At 39.7% G+C, this 15703-nt stretch overlaps 1 protein-coding gene across 2 annotated transcripts in view; it reads left to right on the top strand.

Moving 5' to 3' along the window:
• SLC3A1 (solute carrier family 3 member 1) overlaps window positions 1–15703 on the top strand; it is a 55595-nt gene that overhangs the window by 27424 nt on the left and 12468 nt on the right. For both annotated transcript variants that reach the window (XM_065527117.2, XM_005575976.5), the window contains exons 7-9: window positions 830–1025; window positions 9559–9726; window positions 10840–10956. In XM_065527117.2, coding sequence (XP_065383189.1) covers window positions 830–1025; window positions 9559–9726; window positions 10840–10956 — 481 coding nt within the window. The remainder of the gene's footprint in view (window positions 1–829; window positions 1026–9558; window positions 9727–10839; window positions 10957–15703) is intronic.

The raw sequence follows: 15703 nt of genomic DNA, 5'->3' as shown, positions 1-15703 counted from the left end.
GGAGGCTGAGGCAGGAGAATCGCTGGAACCCAGGGGGTGGTGGAGGTTGCCGTGAGTCGAGATCACGGCATTGCACTCCAGTCTGGGCAATGAGAGCGAAACTCTGTCTCAAAAAACCAATATAGACTGAGATCCAAATTTTTTTTTTCTTTCTTTTTTTTTTTTTTTTTTTAAGACGGAGTCTCACTCTGTTGCCCAGGCTGGAGTGTGGTGGCACGACCTGGCAGTCAAATGTGTTTCATTTTTTGAGGGGGGGGGGGATTTTTCTGCCTTGCATTTTTTATTATTTAAGTTCTAGGATACATGTGCACAACGTGCAGGTTTGTTACAGAGGTATACATGTGCCATGTTGGTTTCCTGCATCCATCAACTTGTCATTTACATTAGGTATTTCTCCTAATGCTATCCTTCCCTTAGCACCCCCACCCACTGACAGGCCTCGGTGTGTGATATTCCCCGCCCTGTGTCCATGTGTTCTCGTTATTCAACTCCCACCTATGAGTGAGAACATGCAGCATTTTATTTTCTGTCCTTGTGATAGTTTGCTCAGAATGATGGTTTCCAGCTTCATCCATGTCCCTGCAAAGGACATGAACTTATCCTTTTTTATGGCTGCATAGTATTCCATGGTGTATATGTGCCACATTTTCTTAATCCAGTCTAATATTTGGTGACAGCTTGATTATGCTTTCTAGAAGGTGCTAGTCCTATATGGTTAATGGTGTGCATTCAGCCCCTACATCTTGTACATGCAAGATAAGCAGCTGTGGAGTGCCTTCCCAGTCTTCTGACAGGCCCTGATGACACTGAACCTTGTCAACTCTTACAGGTTCATGGGGACTGAAGCCTATGCAGAAACTATTGACAGAACCGTGATGTACTATGGATTGCCATTTATCCAAGAAGCTGACTTTCCCTTCAATAATTACCTCACCATGCTAGACACTGTTTCTGGGAACAGTGTGTATGAGGTTATCACATCCTGGATGGAAAACATGCCAGAAGGAAAATGGCCTAATTGGATGGTAAGTCCTCATGCCAGCACAGTACATAATGTGCTGCTGTTGCCTTTGCTGTCTAGTTACCTCTAAAATACAATGGACCTTTGTCTCTAAGTGACCATCACCTCTGTCTTATTTCATGATTGTTCAGTGGCCAGGCCTGTCCCAGCCTCTGCCAGGTTCTTTTTGTTAAGGGAGAGACACTGCCCACTGAATGGAATGGATATTGAAGGAGTGCTTGTCTATGCTCAGAACACTGCTAGGCTTTTTGGGGCTGGATATCAAAAAATAGTTTCTCCCCACATATCCCAGAGTTTATGATGTCAATGGGAAGAAAGAGGATTTCAGGTGTGGAAAGAGGTACAGTGCAATTCAGGGCAACATAAAACTGTGACAAAACACCCATTTGTGGGGTAGAATGCACTGCAAAAAGCATTTAAATTACAGAGATTCTCAGAGAAAGAATTTCTCCCCCTTCCGCATTAGACTCTTCAGAACAATTTTTGTTTTTTTTTTTTTTGAGACAGGGTCTCACTCTGCACCCAGGCTGGAGTGCAATGGTGCAATCATGGCTCACTGCAGCCTCAACCTCTGAGGCTCAAGCAGTCCTCCCACTTCACCCTCCTGAGTAGCTGGGACTACAGGCGCATGCCACCATGCCTGGCTAATTATTTTTGTTTTTGTATTTTTAGTAGAGGTGGGGTTTTACCATGTTGGCCAGGCTCGTCTTAAACTCCTGACCTCAGGTGATCTGCCCACCTTGGTCTCCCAAAGTGCTGGGAATACAGGCATGAGCCACCATGCCCGGCACTAACATTTTTCAAGACTGGCAATATATTACTTCAGTAAAGAACAAAAGATACAGTGATACATAACTGGGGTAACAAACCAGTATTGTCACTTCCACACCTGTCCGGGTTGCTTTTCCTGATCTGATCTTTCTGTCTTTGGGTTTGAGTTAGAGATCAACATTAGGCCCCTCTGTAAGATGTTTGTAGTATTACAGATGTAAGCCCTGCTGCTTCAAAGTCCCACGGTAACAGTGGTTGAAACAAAATGGAAGTTTCTTTCTCTCATATAAAAGACAACCCTCTTTCTTTCTTTCTTTTTTTTTTTTTTTGAGACGGAGTCTCCCTCTGTTGCCCAGGTTGGAGTGCAGTGGCGGGATCTTGACTCACTGCAAGCTCCGCCTCCCAGGTTCAAGCAATTTTCCTGCCTCAGCCTCCTGAGTAGCTGGGATTACAGGTGCACACTACCATGCACAGCTAATTTTTTTATTTTTAGTAGAGACGGTTTCACCATGTTGCTCAGGCTGGTCTTGAACTCCTGACCTCGTGATCCACCCATCTCAGCCTCCCAAAGTGCTGGGATTACAGGCATGAGCCACCACTCCTCGCCCTTCCTTTCTTTAATATATTATAAATGTAAATTCTAAGACACCTTTTTAGTCTCGATAATCTTCCATCTCTCTGTATCTCTACCACCTTAGGCTGTTTCTGTGGTCTCATCCTTTAGGTCTCAGGTAAGTGTCAACACAGGAAGCCTTCTGGAGCCCCCAAATGAGGTGTCAGGTCTACCTACTGTATACTGTAGCACCCCTTCATTCCCTTTCCTTAAAGTCCACACACTTCCATGATGTCTGCTTTCCCCACTAGACTGTGCACTGGTTAAGGGCAGAGGCAGGTTCCCAGCATCCTAATACGGTGCCCACCTCACACTGAGGTGCTCAGGCTCAGGGTTTGTTTGTTGCTGGTGTTGTTATTCTTATGCAGTTCAGCAATTTACCAAAGGTGTGCCTTCTCTCATATACACAGAGAGTTGCTCTCGTATAGCGAGTTGCCTTACACTAGTCAATATCTTCTGTGGTACCCCCACAAAACTTGTAGGTTTGATCTGAGCCCTGAAAAGTGGTATGATTTTGATACTTTATGCACAGATCCTGCCAGCTATCTTACACAGCCTGATGAAAACCTGAAAGGATAAAGGAGAAAATGCAGCCTAGGCAGAAAAACACTGGCAGAATCTGTGAACCATGATTAAGCTTATTTCAATCTTTTCTGATGCTTTAATTGGCAGGAATGTGTGTTTCCATTGCCAGAGCCTTTCTCTGTCCGGTGAGGGGAAAGAGGCTCACATTTAGCCATGGTAAAAGCTTTAAATTTAAGTATTAAAACTATACTACAATTTTAAAATAACAACTTTGTTGAGATACAATTCACATACCATAAAAATTACCATTTTTTTTTTTCGAGATGGAGTTTTGCTCTTGTTACCCAGGCTGGAGTGCAGTGGTGCGATCACGGCTCACTGCAACCTCTGCCTCCTGGATTCAAGTAATTCTCCTGCCTCAGCCTCCAGAGTAGCCGGGGTTACAGGTGCATGCCACCACGCCCAGCTATTTTTTTGTATTTTTAGTAGAGACACAGGGTTTCATCATGTTGACCAGGCTGGTCTCGAACTCCTGACCTCAGATGATCCACCCATCTCGGCCTCCCAAAGTGCTGGGATTACAGGTATGAGCTACTAAGCCCAGCCAAAATGTACCGTTTTTAAAGTATATAATTAAGTGGATTTTTGGTATATTCACAGAATTATGCAACTATCACCAACATCTCATTCCAGAGCATTTTCATCACCCCCAAAAGAAACCACATATCCCATTAGTAATCACTCCGCATGGCCCCTCCCTCTCTGTCCTCAGTCTCTGGCAACCACTCACCTACCTTCCGTGTCTATGGATTTGCCTACTCAGGGCATTTCATGTAAATGAAGTTATACAATATGGGCCTTTTGTGTCTAGCTTCTTTAACTTAACGTGGTGTTTTCAAGGCTTATCCATGTTGCAGTACGTATCAGTACATCGTTCCTTTTTATGGCTGAATAATAACTTCCATAAAGCACATTTTGTTTATCCATTCATGAATTGACATACATTTGTTTTCACTTTTGGACTCTTATGAATAGTGATGCTATGGACATTTGTGTACAAGTTTTTATAAAAGCATGTTTTCAGTTCTCTCTGGTATATATCCGGGAGTGGAACTGCTCCACTGGGCATATGGTAAGTCTACATTTAACTATTTGAGGAACTGCCAAACTGTTTTCCAAAGTAGCTACACAATTTTACATTCCCACCAGCAATGTTGTGAAGGTTCCGATTTTTCTACATCTCATCAAGCCTTGTGATGATGGCCTTCCTGCTGAGTGTCAAGTTGTTATCTCATTGTAATTTTTTTTTTTGCATTTCTTTGATGGCTAATTTTGAGGGTATTTTCATGTGCTTGTTGGACATTTGTATGTCCTATTTGGAGAAATGTCTATCCAAATTATTTGCCTATAATTACATTTGGTTGTCTTTTTACTGTTTAGTTGTAAGAATTCCTGATATATACTGGATAGGTGATTTGCAAGTATTTTCTCCCATTCTGTGGGCTTTCATGTCACTTTCTTGATAGCGTCCCTCAAAAAGCATAAAAGTTTTTAATTTTTATGAAGTCCAATTGTTTTGTTGTTGTTACTCATACTTTTAGTGTTATATTAGAAACCATTGCCTGGTCCATCTATCCCAGCACCACATGCTAAAAAGGCTATTCTTTCCTTCATTGGATTATCATGGAATCTTTGCTGAAAACTCAACTGATTGTAGGCTGGGCATGGTGGCTCACACCTGAAATCCCAGCACTTTGGGAGGCTGACGTGGGAGTTGAGCCCAGGAGTTCAAGGTTGCAGTGAGCCATGATCATCACACTACTGAACTCCAACCTGGGTGACAGTGAGAACCCATCTCTAAATATAAAACAAGGCCGCGCGGGGTGGCTCATGCCTGTAATCCCAGCATTTTGGGAGGCTGAGGCGGGTGGATCACGAGGTCAGGAGATCGAGACCATCTTGGCTAACACAGTGAAACCCTGTCTCTACTAAAAATATAAAAAATTAGCCGGGCGCGGTGGCGGGCGCCTGTAGTCGCAGCTACTGAGGCTGAGGCAGGAGAATGGCGTGAACCCGGGAGGCGGAGCTTGCAGTGAGCCGAGATGGCGCCACTGCACTCCAGCCTGGGCGGCAGAGCGACACTAAGTCTCAAAAAAAAAAAAAATATATATATATATATACACACACACACACACACACACACACACATATATATATAAAACAAAACAAAAAAAACAAAATCAGTTGATTAGATTTCCAGACCTCAGTTCTGCTCATCTATATGTCTGTTTCTGTGCCTGAACACCCTGAGTTGATTGGTGTAGCTTAGTAAGTTTTAACATAGACAAGTATGGGTCCTCCAACTTTGTTATTTTTCAAGATTGTTTTAGCTGTTCTGGGTACCTTATATTTCCATGTAAATTTTAGGATTTCCATATAAATTTTAGAATAGCCAACTGGGATTTAAAAAGCCAACTGGGATTTTGATAGGGATTGCATTGAATCTGTTTATCATTTTTGGCAGTCATGCCATCTTAACAATATTAAGTCTTCTAATCCATCAACACAGATGTATCTTATTTAGGTCTTTCGATGATGTTTTGTATTTTTCATTGTATAAGTCTTACACCTTTTGTTCAATTTATTCGTAAGTATTTTGTTCTTTTGATATTATTGTAAACTGAATTGTTTTCTTAATTTCATTTTTGGATTCTTCATTATTAGTGTATAGAAATACAATAGATTTGTGTATATTGATCTTGTATCCTACAACATTGCTGAACTTGTTTTTCATTTCTAATAGTTTATTGTGAATTCCTGAGGAATTATTATTTTTTTGAGGCAGTCTTGCTCTGTTGCCCAGGCTGGAGTGCAGTGGCATGATCTTGGCTCACTGCAAGCTCCGCCTCCCGGGTTCACGCCATTCTCCTGTCTCAGCCTCCTGAGTAGCTGGGACTACAGGTACCCGCAACCACGCCCCGCTAACTTTTTATATTTTTAGTAGAGACGGGGTTTCATCGTGTTAGCCAGGATGGTCTCAGTCTCCTGACCTCATGATCCACCCACCTCGGCCTCCCAAAGTGCTGGGATTACAGGTGTGAGCCACTGTGCCCGGCCTCCTGAGGAATTTGTTGTTTTAAAATTATGGCAAAATATGCATAAAACATAATTTTAAACATTCAAAAGTGTGTAATTCAATGCATTAAATACATTCAAAATGTTGTACAACCATCACCATCCCAAACAGAAAATCTGTACCCACTAAACATTAATTCCTCACTCCCACCACTAACCCGATATCCTCCATTCTATTTTCAGCCTCTATAAATTTGCTTATTCTAGGTACCTCATATAAGTGGAATCATAACAATATTTGTCCTTTTGTGTCTGCCTCATTTCACTTAGCTTAATGTTTCCAAGTTCCCTTCATACACACAATAGCATGTATCACATCTTACTCCTTATGACTGAATAACATTCCATGGTACCTATGTAACACATGTTTTCTATTCATCTGTTGGTGACATTTGTGGTTTTGCCTTCTTTTGGCTACTAGAATAATGTTACAAACCAATGGTGTACAAGTATCTGTTTAAGCCCCAGATTTCAATTCTTTTGGATCTATACCATGGAGTGGAATTGCTGGATCACGTAATACTTCTTTCTTGTTTTTGTTTTGTTTTTTGAGATAGAGTCTCACTATCACCCAGGTTGGAGTGCAGTGGTATGATCTTGGCTCACTGCAAACTCCACCTCTGGGTTCAAGTAATTCTTATGTCTCAGCCTCCTGTGTAGCTCAGATTACAGGCGTGTGCCACCATGACTGGCTAATTTTTTTTATTTTTAGTAGAAATGGGGTTTTGACATGTTGGCCAGGCTGGTCTGGAACTCCTGGCCTCAAGTGATTTGCTGCCTTGGCCTCCCAAAGTGCTGGGATTACAGGCATAAGCCACCGTACCCAGCCTTTTTTTTGGAGACAGGGTCTCACTTTGTCACCCAGGCTGGAATACAATGGTGTGAACATGGCTCATGGCAGCCTTGACTTCCTGGGCTCAAGCAATCCTCCTGCCTCAGCTCCCACCAAGTAGCTGGGACTATAGGTGCATGCCACCATCTCTGGCTAATTTTTGTATTTTTTGTGGAGATGGGGTTTTGCCATGTTGTCCAGGCTGGTCTTGAACTCCTGAGCTCAAGTGATCCTCCCGCCTTGGCCTCTCAAAGTGTTAGGATTGCAGATGTGAACCACTGTGCCCAGCCTTGGATCATATAATAATTCTCTGATTTTGAGGAACTACCAAACTTTTCCATAGTGACTTCTCCATTTTACATTCCCATCAGCAATGCATGAAGGTTCCAATTTCTTTTCATCCTCCCTGACACTTTTCTGTCTTGTTTTTAGAAATTATGCTCATCATAGTACATATGAAGTGGTATCTCATTTTCTCATTACTGAATAACAGTTTTGCTGGATATAGAAATCTTGGTTTACATTTCTTTCTTTCATCAGTTCGAATATATCATCCCATTGCCCTCTGGCCTCTATGGTTTCTGTTAAGTCAGTTGCTAATCTTATTGAGATTCCTTACATGTGATGTACCAATTTTCTTTGCTCCTTTAAAGATTGTGTCTTTCAACGGTTTGACTGATAGTGTCTAAGTGTGGGTTTTTAAAAATTTTGTCCTACTTGGAGTTCACTGAGGTTCTTAGATACACAATTTTTTAAAAAATCAAATTTGGGAAGTTGTTGGCTATTTTTTCAAATATTGTTTCTGACCATTTCTCTCCCTTCTCTCCTTTTGAGACTCCCACTTTGCATATGTTGGTATGCATGATAGTATCCCACAGGTTTCTGAGAGTCTGCTCTTTTTTCTGAGATAGGGTTTTGCTCTGTTGCCCAGGCTGGAGTGCAGTGGTGTAAACATGGCTCACTGCAACCCTGACGTGCTATACTCAAACAATTTTCCCATCTCAGCTTCTTGAGTAGCTGAGACTACAGGTGCATGTCACCATGCCTGGCTAAATTTTTAATTTTTTGTAGACATGGAGTCTCACCATGTTGCCCAGGCTGGTCTAGAACTCCTGGGCTCAAGCAATCCTCCTGCCTTGGCATCCCAAAGCACTGGGATTACAGGTGGCAGCCACAGTACCTGGCCTCATTCTTCTCTATTTTTTCTTTCTGGTTCTCAGGCCAGATACTCTCAATTGACCTGTCTTCAAGTTTTCTGATTCCTTTGCTAGTTCAAATTGTCAAGTCCCTCTAGTAAATATCTCACTTTAGCTATTGTACTTAACTCTAAAATTTTAATTTTTTCATAATTTCTCTTTATCTATTTGATAACTGTTCATATACTTTAAATTCTTTAGACACAGCTCTTTTCTTTGAATATCAAAATATTAGCTGGTTTAAAGTCTTTGTCTAGTAAGTCCAATGTTTGGTCTTCCTAAGCAACATTTGCTATTGACTGCCCCCACCATTATATGAGCCATATTTTCCTGTTTTCTTTCCCTGTTTTGTATATTTGTTGTTGTTGTTAAAAACTGGACATTTTAAGTAGTATGACAATTCTGGAAATCACATTCTTCCTTTCCCAGTGTTTGTTGTGCTCTATGTCCAGAAGGCTTGAGAAATCAAAGGGTTTCTTATCAGAAGATCTCATGATAGAGAAAAGAATAAAAAGATGGAGGCAAAAATTGACCTAATTTTCTGGCCATAAATATAAAAAAATACTTCACAATGGTCTATAAAAACATAATTATAAAGATCATTTTCATACATCCTAGGAAGTTAAAAAAAAAAGCAACCTCCTATTTCTTGAATTGTAGCAATTAAGTCTTATCCTAAGACTCAAGTTCAAATGCTAGTTCTGTCTCATACTACTACTTGAATAAATGATGCAATTTCTCAGAGCTTGTTTCCTCATTTGTAAAATGGAGATAGTACTTGCACTGTTGTGTGAAGGAGGGAAATATAGGTGTGAAAGTACTTTTTAAAAAGTAAAGTGCCATGCTCAGCCTATGCACGTGAGGGTTTGAGTTGTGGGTTATGGAGAGTTGTCAGGTGATTTAAATAAATTCTTATTTAAACAAACTCTTATTTAAATAAGGGCTAGAACATTTAACATGGAAATATATTTACAAATAGAAAACACTTTATAACATTTCATCTTGGACTATGTAAATTCTTTCCAAAAGTTGATTTACTTTAAAAATTTTGTCCGAATAGTTCATAAGTCAAAACAATTTTTTAAAAGAGGACACGTCAGAAGTCTCTCATGCCTGTCCTTTCACCTTGTTCCATTGTCTTGCTCTCTGCAACAGTTTTGTTTCCTTTCCTGTCAATATTCTCTTATCCAGATATGAGAAAATATGACTATGTATGTACCCTCTGAGTTTTATTTGCAATATCATTGTAAATTCTTACCACTCTTTTCTTGCTCATCAGTGGCCAAGATAATAAATTGGTCACTTACACAGCAAATAGCAGGCCTAGGACTCAAGTTCAGGCTTGCTAGTAACAAGGTACCATATCTACTTTGTTCTGCTACCTGGTGAACTTTCTGTGAAATAGGGTAAATCTTTCAGAAAACTGTGTTATAGAGCTGTGTTCTTAAAAATATCTGCCTTTCAGATTGGTGGACCAGACAGTTCCCGGCTGACTTCTCGTTTGGGGAATGAGTATGTCAACGTGATGAACATGCTTCTTTTCACACTGCCTGGAACTCCTATAACTTACTATGGAGAAGAAATTGGAATGGGAAATATTGTAGCCATAAATCTCAATGAAAGCTATGATACTGTAAGTTGAATACAACTTGACTATTCATCACAGCTATAAAACCAAGTATTCATTTTTTATTTTTTGCCAAATCAGAGAACTTACTATCTCTCTATTCCATTGTTGAAAATCATGGTTACTTTGCTTTTCTTTCTTACTGTTAGTAGGAATTCTCAGCTTTCTTGGCGGTTTGAGAGCTTATTTTAAAAATGCTTTTGGAGCCACCAACTAAATTTCTTGGGTAGGGCATTTTAAAGATGTTTTCTACCTGACAGGCACATTAAAATTTATTTATTTATTTATTTGCTGGGAATACTGTGTTGAGAGGCACACTAAAATTGGAGAACCAGTGGTTTAGTTTAGAATATTATTCATTTCCCTCTGCTTGAAATGTGGAGTTAGGAACACTTATTTCTTTAGTTCTCATTTGTCCTGTTTGGTCTTGGGTGACCATAGCACAAAGACCCTTTCTTTTCTGTTATCATGTGCAGTGCACAGCCTCAACGTCAAGCATTTTTTATTCTGTAGCTATAGATTTCAGAATTGTGTTGCTGTGTAGATGACTGTCTTGCAACTTTAATTTGCCTGGTTAGCCTTCAATTGTATGAGATCCAATTTCCCTAATATTTGATTAAGGTGAAGCTTTTTTTTTTTCTATTAGCTCCTACATTTGTGTGTGTGCACTCATGAGCAGTAACCAGGCTGAATAAATGAGCAGAATAGAATTCACACTCACTTGTACATGGCAGTGTTCTTAAATTCACCATCACTGTACCACAGAAGTCATGTATATTGGTAATAGCACACTTTGAAATCCTATATTACTGATTTTTAGGAAAAAGCAGCAAAGATTTCAAGCATGTATTAAAGTTCAATTTGTATTGTCTATTCAAACTCAAAATGTTAAATTAGTATTGTCTATTCAAACTCAAAATGTTATTAGGTACTTTCCAGTTAAAAGTGTGAAACTGGTTTATGTACCTATTGTTAAGGCCTTTTCATCACAAATGCTAATGAGTACAGACACTAGCTAAGAACTATAGGGAATTAAATAATTATGAAGTAAATCAGGACCAAAGTACATTTCTTTTAATAACCAAACCACTGTTTTCCCTTTCTGGTCTTTTGATATAGAATACCCTCCACTCAAAGTCACCAATGCAGTGGGACAACAGTTCAAATGCTGGTTTTTCTGAAGCTAGTTACACCTGGTTACCCACCAATTCAGATTACCACACTGTGAATGTTGATGTAAGTATGAGTGAAAATTTTATGTTGATTTTAGAAACAAGAAGTGGGTTTCTACTGAAAGTACACACTCACCCTGAATGTGTCTAAACCTTCACAGATACTCTTTACATCAATCAAAGACTTCCCTTGTAGTTTTCAATTTGTAAGGAGTTTGTAAATCATGCCTTTGTGAAAATACAAACTGGTAGAAATCTACCAAGTGAAGTGAAGTATCATACAGAATATACAAGTCTTCATTAGAATGACCTTTACTAAGGCCTTTGAGCTATGAAGGAAATTTTATAGAAGTTTTTTAGTTAGCCCAGCTACCCTTCCTCTTCTCTTCCCCTCAAAATGTGGTGAGAGAGGCGTGTGGGTGGATAGGCAGCCACACAGGCAGGAAGGAGATCATCAACCCAGAGCAAGGCTCAAATCCACACTACTGTTCTGAAGAAACAGAAGCCATACATGATCCTTGAAGTGGTTGCTCTGGTATACTAATACCACTTTGGCTTTTGCCCTTTTTTCTGTTCCCACAATGATCAAGCACTAATATCATTCAGTAGCCAAAACTTCACTGGAAAACAAACTAAATCAATTTAGGGGAAATGAAATTATAGATGCCACATGGAGATGCTTAAGAAATGCTAAGAAATGCATAGCACAACCCCCACCCCCCTGCTGCACGCACACACACACACCATGCCCCATCCCAGTCTACTGAGTAATCTGAGGAAACTCCCCAGGATATTCAGATACAGAAAGCCACACAAACCCTCATGCTCCCACAGCTCCCTGCTACAAACACCACTGAGAATTCCTGGACAGTATAAGCTTTGTTTTATATAGCTGTAGGTCTTGAAGACACAAAAAATATATTTAACATTTGTGTTTTGGGTTGAATGCCTCTTGATTTTCATTATGTCTAAAATATTCCCATAGCCAATCTGAATACAGTATGTACGAAATCCTACATATAAAAATCCATACCAGCAAAGTTGGAGAAAATGTAAATTAAAACTGAAATTTTTTCTTTTTATTTCTTTGAGATGGAGTTTCACTCTTGTTGCCCAGGCTAGAGTGCAATGGCGTGGTCCTGGCTCACTGCAACCTCCACCTCCTGGGTTCAAGTGATTCTCCGACCTTGGCCTCCCAAGTAGCTGGGATTACAGGCGTCCACCACCATGTATGGCTAATTTTTGTATTTTTAGTAGAGACAGTGTTTCACCATGTTGGGCAGGCTGGTTTCAAACTCCTGACCTCAGGTGATCCACCTACCTCGGCCTCCCAAAGTGTTGGGATTACAGGCATGAGCCACCGCGCCCAGCCAACAATGGCACTTTTTTCTATCAGATTAACAAAGTCTTTAAAAATGATCATGAGTGATGAGAGATACTAAGTCATAAATCTCAGACAATGCCATTTTAATAAAAATACATCCAAATGACCCTGGAAAGGAACAGAAAATTTACGTAATTTCTAAAATATATAAAATAAAATTAGGGCTGGGCACCATGGCTGACACCTGTAATCCCAGCATTTTGGGAGGCCAAGGCCAGAGGAATGCCTGAGCACAGGAGTTTGAGACCAGCTTAGGCAATATAGTCAGACCTTGTTTCTACCTTCCCCCACCCCTGCCAAAAAAAAAAAAAAAAAAAAAAAGGGAAATTAGCTGGGCCTGGTGACATGTGCCTGTCATCCCAGATAGGAGGCTGAGCCCAAGAGGTCAAGGTTGCGGTGAGCTGTGATTACCCCACTGTACTCCAGCCTGGGTGACAGAGTAAGACTGTCTCAAAACAAAACAAAAAAAGAATAGAAGGGGGAGTCTAAAACACACAGGAGAAAAACAGTTCTAATGGAGAGCACTGTAGGAATTTCCTGAACTCCTGCAATTGGCCGTGGCATAATTTCCCTAAGGAAAAAAAAATCCCGAACTGTTTGGTGATCACATGCATGGGAGAATGAGTAGAACAAAGCCTGAAACTTCTACAAGTGCATCAAGAAAGAAAAGAAGGAAAATAAGACCTAACTCTAGCGCTGTCCCCTGGCGAGAATTCACTGTGGAATGCTCTCAGAAAGGAGAGCTTTTACTACTCAGCTCAGAGTCAGAGGCCAGGAGAAAAAAGGTGGGAATCTAGCAAGCTTATCACCTTCAAGTAGGAAAAGAACCCAATGTCCCAAAGACAAGTCAGACCCACATCCAATTTGGCTTCTCATTATGAGAGGCAGGAAACCAAAGACAGGCAAACAAGGAAAGTCAAAACACAAAAGCAAACAGATCAAGAATCACACAGTATCTGAGAAAAACCAAGACCATGAAAGGGAGACACCATTCCTGACAGAACACTGTAGAAAGCAGAGAAAATATCGCAAACATAAGACTTAAATATAAGTATAAATACCCCCAGTAGATTGTTATTTAATGGAGCTCCTTGACATTCTTTAAAGAAGTGATTAGGTATCTCAGAAGTGTAGAAGACTGTCAATGAAATTAAAAAGAACATAAGGGCTAATTAGTGTGCTGAAAAATTGATCCAGAGGCTTGTCCAGAATGCACTGAAAAAGGCAAAGAAATAAGAGCATAAGAAAAAACTGGGATACATGGAAGATAGATACAGAATTCCAACATGCAGCAACAATTGCACAGGAGAACAGACTGGAGGAAATGTACAAAGAAATAAAACACATAACCCAGAGATAAAGGAAGACTTTATCTTTCACAACAGCTAGGATAGAGAAAACTCCAAAACTACTCAGAAAGAAACCAAACCTGAAACTAGATTGCCTGAGAAAAGGGTTGAGAATTGGACTAGCATCAGACTTCTCAATTGGATACTACAGCACATTAGAACTCTATCTTCAAAGTTGTAATGGAAACTGAATTCTAAACCTAGATACTCGATATCCATTCAAACTAGCATGTAAGAGAGCAAAACAGAGATTGAAAAGCAAGGACCCATATTTTACCATGCATGGCCACTTTCTGAAAGAACAGTCAAGGGACTATCCAACAAAACATAACAAATCCAAAACAGAGATACAATGTATTAAAGGAAAAGGAAATAATATAACTTGATTTAAATAATTTTTGATACATAATATAAAACAAGGTATTCTGGAACAAAAATCTTAGTGATCTGATTCTATATGGGAAATATTAGCAGGGAGGGTGTATGGGTGGGAGAAGGCACACAGGAGCAAGCAAGTAAGACAGCAGTGTTTGCTTTGCACAGGCAAAAGTAACTAGATTTGAGCTGTTCAGAAGCCATTAACCACTGTGACTATTACATTAAATAAAATTAAACATTTAGTTCCTGCTGAGTATAGTGGCTCACACCTATAATCCCAGCACTTTGGGAGGCCAAAGTGGGAGGATCACTTGATCCTAGGAGTTTGAGACCAGCCTGGGCAACATAGTAAGAACCCATCTCTTAAAAAAAAAATTACCTGGGCATCATGACACACACCTGTAGTCCCAACTACTCAGGAGGCTGAGGTGGGAGGATCACTTGAGGCCAGGATGTTGAGGCTGCAGTGAGCCATGATCATGCCACTGCGCTCCAGCCTGGGCAACAGAGGGAGATTTTGTAAAAAAAAAAAAAAAAAAAAAAAAAAAAAAAAAAAAAAATTCCGTTCCATGTCATACTAACACTTCAAGTGCTCAGTAGCTGCCATAGCTACTGATATAGAACATTTCCAGCCTTACAGAAAGTTCTATTGGCCAGCATTGTTCTAGATGTTGAGAAAAATTATTTTAAAGTGGTCATAATTTTAATGGTAAAATTAGGACATAAAAATAATTTTCGAAGAATTATTTTCAAGGAACACTACACATAAAATATAAAAATTTTCAAATTTTCAAAACACTAGAAGAAAATTATAGTCAATCCAGTAAAAAGCTTAATAGAAAAAAACCCAAACAATATAAATACAAATAAAATAGGGCTTCAGAATTATGTCTAATTATACAATAATTACAAATATGAATGGGTTAAATTAGCCTATTAAAAGATAAAACCACTCAGACACAAGAGACACTGCTAACACAAAACACAAAGAATTGAAATGAAGATATAGCAAGCAAATAGAAAGCTTGCAACCCAGCTAGTTATGAACACAAAAAATGGTTATCTTTTGACCTAATAATTCCATTCCTACATATTTGTATTTAGAAATATGTGAACATGTGCACAATAAATATTCAAAGGATCTCAACTATAACACTTTTTTTTTTGAGACAGAGTCTTGCTCTGTCACCCATGCTTGAATGCAGTGGCGTGATCTTGGCTCACTGCAGCCTCCACCTCCCAGGTTCAAGCGATTCTCCTGCCGCAGCCTCCCGAGTAGCTGGGATTACAGGTGTACATCATTATGCCTAGCTAATTTTTGTATTTTTTAGTAGAGATGGTGTTTCACCATGTTGGCCAGGCTGGTCTTGAACTCCTGACCTCAGGTGATCTGCCTGCCTTGGCCTCCCAAAGCGCTAGGATTATGGCCTGAGCTACCTCACCCAGCCTGCAACACTTGTTTTGAATAGAAGACGTGAGAAATGATTTAAATATTTTATCAACAGAAAACCAGTTCCATCAACTATGGGCCCAGTATGCAGCTTTTAAAAATGAGAGCTGTATATACATTGATATGAGACCATTTCTAACATGTATTCAATAAAGTATAGAATGGCAACATGTCACCAATTGTGTAAAGAAAAATATGTAAACATTTGCATAGACACAATGTATCATTTCATATGATACATAAAAACAAA

The sequence above is a fragment of the Macaca fascicularis genome, chromosome 13 (genome assembly GCF_037993035.2).
Source record: "Macaca fascicularis isolate 582-1 chromosome 13, T2T-MFA8v1.1".
Lineage (NCBI taxonomy): Eukaryota > Metazoa > Chordata > Mammalia > Primates > Cercopithecidae > Macaca > Macaca fascicularis.
Note: the sequence above shows the minus strand (reverse complement) of the source record. Positions and strands in the feature narration are given on the sequence as shown.